The sequence below is a fragment of the Nuphar pumila genome, chromosome 17 (genome assembly GCF_984573655.1).
Source record: "Nuphar pumila chromosome 17, dmNupPumi1.hap1.1, whole genome shotgun sequence".
In the NCBI taxonomy this organism is placed as follows: domain Eukaryota; kingdom Viridiplantae; phylum Streptophyta; class Magnoliopsida; order Nymphaeales; family Nymphaeaceae; genus Nuphar; species Nuphar pumila.
This window is the reverse complement of record NC_143265.1, coordinates 11,262,722-11,269,108: the sequence shown is the minus strand read 5'-3', so window position 1 is coordinate 11,269,108 and position 6,387 is coordinate 11,262,722. Positions and strand designations below refer to the sequence as shown.

The 6,387-nt window shown below is 38.0% G+C and overlaps 1 protein-coding gene across 1 annotated transcript; it reads right to left on the bottom strand.

The window, feature by feature from the left end:
* Nucleotides 1–1,552: 1,552 nt before the first annotated feature.
* On the bottom strand, nucleotides 1,553–4,938 carry LOC149811629 (large ribosomal subunit protein uL13w-like). Its single transcript, XM_089993672.1, has 4 exons — nucleotides 4,568–4,938; nucleotides 4,284–4,400; nucleotides 4,026–4,113; nucleotides 1,553–1,896 (listed from the first exon to the last, which is right to left on the bottom strand). The coding sequence occupies exons 1-4, from the start codon at nucleotides 4,837–4,839 to the stop codon at nucleotides 1,753–1,755; spliced, it is 621 nt and encodes a 206-aa protein (XP_089849798.1). The 5' UTR covers nucleotides 4,840–4,938; the 3' UTR covers nucleotides 1,553–1,752.
* Between the last annotated feature and the right edge of the window lie 1,449 nt (nucleotides 4,939–6,387).

The window sequence follows — 6,387 nt, the reverse complement described above, 5'->3', positions numbered from 1 at the left end:
TAGGGACGTGCTTTTGGCAGACCTGACCGCCTGAGTCTGGGTTGACTCTACCGTTCCCTAATGGGCCCCGGGTTGGGCAAGGTCAGGGCAGCCCGATGTCCACCCGTACTAGCAGTGGCTTGAGTTGGATATTCTCAAGTCTTGTTGGATCTGATTAATAATTAGATTTGGATTTTGTATAGGGTTTTATATTAGAACCCCGAATCTGATTAACGTGCAAAACTGCTGGCAAATAGCTAATTGAATCTGAGTTTGGTAAAGAACTTTTATCCAAAATCGAAAACTGAATTTGAATCCAATTGTGTCAAATTCAATAAAGGTCTGCATCCAACCCAAATACATTTGCGTTCAGGCCCAAAGTGGATGGAGGTCCAACCATAGTGAGAAAAGTCTAAAACCACAACCAACCGGGGCTCCGCTTGTGCAGCAGGAGCAGTTAGTGCACGTCACCTTGTGTTGGGACGTTGCAAGTTCGAATCCAAGGTTGGGACGTTGCAAGTTCGAATCCCTATGGTATAGTTGTATAACTGGTAGGGGGTCTGCATAACCCCAACTTTCTCAAAAAAAAAAGAAAAGTCTAAAACCACAAAATATCGCCATCCTTTTTCTCGTGAGGAAATGATTTTTTTTTTTCGTGTTTTTCGGCTAAATATAAGCAAAAAAAAAATAAAAATTAAAAACAAAATTTCAAAAAAAAAATCTTTCTAAAATCAGAAAAAAACTTTTATTGGACATGAAAGTTGTGATTTAGCATATTAGGCATATAGGATCGAAGCTTGAAAACAGATAGAACCCGTATGAAAAATCTCTAAAAAAAACTGATGATATTTCATCATTAACTTGCCTAACCTACTATTTTCAGACCTTCACTACGATGGGTAGAGATGTTTTTTTGCTTCTTTTTCCATAATTAAGCTCAATTGCTAAAAGTTGCCCCAGTGCTATTCAAACTACGAGTATGGGATGGTCAGATTCAGCCAAACCTCCAATTAAAATCCAATAACTATTCTCGTATATAGATCATATACTAAAATCTGAATGTGTCTTTAGCTTAGGTTCGGAATTCTATGGTCAATTTTTGTTATTGGATATATGTACCGAGCTAAATCTAATCTCAATTCATTTCCAATTTTTACGTGCAAAACTTTGTTTCCAACCTTTTTTCATCAATCCTACCATCTTAGTATTGCAATACAAAACTCGAATAGAGATTTCAAGTTTACCATGCAGAGACGTAGAATCTAATTCAGATTTGTTGATGAAAATTCAGAATTAGGTTTCGTACGTTCTGAGTTGTATCCATCCATTTTCACCTCAGTTAAGATTGCATAGACTTAATTCGACCCACCATGGATGGTGATGATTTCAAGTTTGGTGGATTTGGCAATTTCCCACCATAATCTCGTCATGAGACCTATAAAGTATTTGCATATCTGCGCTTGGCACAATTCCTCTACATTAGACATGATTGATTTTTGGCAGAGACAGAGAACATCAAAAACATCAAAAGCCAATTCACAGGGTTTGGTTTGAAGGACAATCAAAAGAAATGTGAGCAATTATCTTTTCACCAATTCCCCCTTCAAGATAATACTAATAGTATTTCTTCAAAGTTCAAAATCCAAAATAATGGAAAAAAAACATGCCAAAATCCAATGTAAAACCTACAGCAACCAGAAGACGCAAACAAATAAAACATCCACTTTCTGGATGATCTCAGCAAAACTATTGAGATGCTTACACTCCAGCAAATCAATATTTGATAGGCGCAAGCACATCAAGTTGGGAGCCAAGGTGTTGGTCTGCAGTTTTCTCTGCCTTCACCCTCAGTTTCGTCAACTGCTTCCGCCTCTCGTACACCACTTGGGCTTTGGCCTTTCTCTTGGCCTCCAATTCCTAAAGAATGTGAAGGAAACAAATGTCAAATTGCACCATCCAGCAAACCGCAAAAGCCAGGAAAACAGATGTTATTAAAAGATCAGCAAAGAATAAAAATAAAATATAAGCTACTCAAGATAGAACAATAGACAGCAATTGTTTCAACTGGAATGAATAATCTCAGTACATTTATAATATGGGATTAATTAGAAAACAAAAAGTAATGACAAAATCTGGACATATTACAATTTTATCATGATAAAATTGAAATATTGGCAATATTTAAACACAAAACGAAGTAAAGTACCATATGATATAGCATACTATAGAAATAAAACATAACTATGTATACCGTCATAAATGTAAAGCATATCGCCAACAATACAAGTCACATGTTAAAGAGCAAAGATAATGAATAACATTCACCCTATAATACACACTTCAACTAATATGGTAGTCATTGGTGATTCTTTGAAAATATCATGACTTCATCAGTTTTTTTATTGGTGATCTTTAGAAAATATCGATTGTACTAGTACTTTTTTAATATTGATATTATCACAAATTTGAAAATATCATGGCTTTATCAACAATAAAAAAGGTCTGATAACATAAACATTTGTAAAAATATTTTAATTTTATCATGATATTATCATGTTACATGTTTTCTTTTAGTTTTTTTTATTTAAATATTTTTGTTTGTATTTTTATATATTTCCTAGAAAATCTTACAGGATTGATAATTTCCTGAATGCCATGCGTGTTTATCACTGCATCCATATATGCACAAGCATCAGACTTATCAGAGCATCCTAATGTAATTATAACATGTATTTTAAAAGTATGAACCACTTATGTAATATATGACAGTCATACATACCAAAGAGCTTAGAACTAACGACTAATGTTGTCTATCAAATAGTAGATATCCACTAAACAATATATCGGAAGCATGGGCTTCAAATTAAATTGTTCTTAAACCTAAGCACAATACACCATTTGGTTCGCACATCCAAACACCAAATGCCAGATCCAACTACCTACAAATATGTTTGGCATAGTATAGTCAACATATGATAGGTTTAAGCACGCCTATTGACCAGTAAGTTGTAAGATCCATCCACAGAATTAGAAGATCAAAATAACCACTGGACACCTACAACAGAAAATAGCCCTCAAAAGCATTCGCAGAAAGAACAGAACAGGTTTTTTTTGTGTCCCCAGAAAACTGGGGGTTAAACCTGGATTGTCTGGACCTTGGGGGAAACTTAGAAGTTAGAACCTGTTTAGTTAAGTCAGCACATTTAACCCAAATTGCCAATTTCAGTTACAAATCATGATAAATTTTGGCCAACTGCTTGAACAAGTCAAAATACTGTTTATCCTATATCCACTCAATATTTAAAAGGAAGAAGAACGAAAATGGTGAGAAGATCAAATGGGACTATGGAATTGCCAAAGTACATTCTACTAGACTACACAACCAAAGTTAATGGAATCAATGAATACGATGGCATATCAAAATCAACAAGGATTGGAAAGTTGGAGCAACACTACTACAGACATTATCAACAACACAAGGCATCCCTCGGGTTTTCCATCGTGCCCCCAAGCACCAATATTGGCTAAATCGACCACTAACAACAAGCATAAGTTTATATGGACTTGCAGAAACAACCCTTGTGTGTACACACACACACAAAGAAAAGAAAAAAGAGAAACAGCAAGAACAGAAACAGAGAAATAAGAATAGCGAAATTAGTATTAGAATCATATAGTTGTATTCATCCACAGCATGTCCAATAAGGTTCATAAGCATGCTTCCGAGATACTGCGACTCCACATACATTACAATTTCCAGGCTAACATTTACACAATAAACAGATATCATCATAGCCTTGCATCTTCTCATCAATTTACCTCGGACATACATCTAAAAGTATATTCTCAAAGGGAAGAGAAGCAAGACAAATTATTTACCATGAGAAACATAACGAATTCGCATGATAAAACAAACATAACATGAAGAAAACAAATCTGAAATGCGCGTCGGTGCAAGTTTTTATTTGTATATCACACGACAAGAAAGTCCTGAATGCATCAACCAACGTGATCCCTAAAATACAAAATAGAGAATAAGGACTTGCCTTGATGGTATCATACTGACTCCACCCAACCTCTGATGAGAGACGACCCAGCAAGCAATACTTATGCCCAGTCTGAAGCCTCAAAACCCTAATTTCCAAACCCATTACAAAAACAAGAAAATGAAAAAAAAATCTGGGTTACAGCATCACGATCGATTCAACAAAATAATGAGAAGAAAAAAAAACATAAGATGAAACTCTCAAAACAATAAACAAAAGTGAGATAAAACGAAATGGAAAATGGAAAGAAGAGCCCACTTGAGGGCATCCGGGATAACCATCCTCTTCTTCTTGTCGTACGGCGGTGGGATCCCCTCGTACGCCTTCAACCGAGCGAGCGCGGCGGCACCACGCTTGGTTTTGTGAGGGATCATGCTGAATCAGAATCACCAACCAACAAAATGAATCGAATCAGAAAGAAAGAAGGAGACCTATTCGAGTCCAAATGATTGGAAACGAAGGCGAAAAAGGAATAAATAAAGGACGGCAACGAATGGGAGCAGGTTGTAGAAGGGGGAGGGGAGGAGGGCAACAACTCGTACCCACGGATGGTGCGCCAGAGGATCTTGGCGGGGGAGCGGAAGTGGATGGGTCCGTGGGAGGGCTTGGTGTTCATGCGCTTGCGGAGGAAGCGGAGGTACTTCATCTTCTGGCGGACAAGGCCGCCGGAGAGGCAGATCTCCTCGCAGCGCACCACCACGACCCGCTGCCCGTTCAGCAGCTCCTTCGCCAGGATCGACGCCAACCGCCCCAGCATGTGGTGCCTAGCGTCGACCACCACCACCCGCGCGCACACCCCTGACCCCGACACCATCCTTCCTTAGTTCTTCTTCACCTCCTCCTCTTCGGCCGCCCGACACACAAACAACACTCTCTCTCGCGTGCGCGTGCTCTCCCCTCGGTAGGGATTTGATGGGGGTTTGCCTCTGGGGGTGTCTAGGGTTTTACAAGGTTTTGTAATTGACCAAAAGGCCTCCAACTGCATGAATGCATTCCTATGTCCAAACGGGTCTCATATGGGTCGGCTCAAGATTGACCCGATATTGGATCCGAATTTGCACTACCACCAGCCATGTACTGTTACCCCCGTGCTCTGCGTGGCCAATTGGGCCTTCGGGCTTTGTAAATATGATGTAAACCAACATTGAATACCCCATCAAGATCAAGGCAATCAGAACAATGCTCTGACCAGAGGGACTACAAAAGAACATACCGACACTTTAGAATCAACATCAAAGAAATTGAAACATTCAATGTTGGTACTTTAATGGAAACACTTTGCTCGGGAGTGCCCCACTCGAAACCCGGGGAATGTAGGGAACAAGGCCGCTAATGTCATTTAAGTTGAGGATGAACCCCCTGTTACGACAATGAAGCCATACATGATACTTCAAGTACAATGTTTTGATGATGAGCAAGTGGAATCAACTGCATTTCAACTAAGGCTATGAAGAAATTGAAGAATTCAGTGAAGAATCTTTGAAGACTAGTGTGCAAATGTTTAATTCATTAAAAGTCTTAGATTCTTGTAAGAGCCTTACTTAGAGTGCATATTTAGGTTGCATTTCACCTTAAAAGTCTTTAGAAAAACTTTTCTAAAAAGAACCCTCATGAAAATCTTTTTAGAAAACTCTTTTCTTAAATTTTCATGTTTATTAGTCGACCAATAGACTTACCAGTCGACTAATCCTTTCGCGCCATATTTTCTAAAAAGTCATTTTTGTCAAATTAGTCGACTGAAGGTTTTATCAGTCGACTGGACAGAATGTCTGTTTTCTAGAAAATTAGCAGCAGTCGACTAATGGTTTTATCAGTCGATTGAACAGAACATGTGTTTTCTGAAAATTTAGCAGCAATCGACTAATGTTTTTTATCAGTCGACCGAACAGAATGTTTGTTTTTCAGAAGATTTTAGCAGCAGTCAACTAAAAGGTTTTTCAGTCTACTGATGATATTATCAGTCGACTAACTTTTCTCAAGTCGACTAAGTTTCAAAAGTTCAGATTTTCAAACGGCTCGATTAACAGATCAGTCGACCGACGATAACTGGCAGTCTACTAATAACTAACTATTAGTCGACTAACTGATGTTTCAGTCGACTAATTTTGCCGTTTTTCTGAAACTTCAAAAAAGGCGTATCTTTTCATTTTTCAAACGTTTTGATCGTTCGAAATGGACAGTTTTGATACCCTTTCATACCCTCAACGTATGAAAAACTTTAACTATAAATATAAGTGCATTGTACACTAAAAAACAACAAGAATTCAATCGATTTGAATCATTTTACTTATTGCTTTTCACTCCTATTCATTCAAGTATTTGTTTTCTCACTCACGTGATATTTTCACTTCAGTTTTTCACT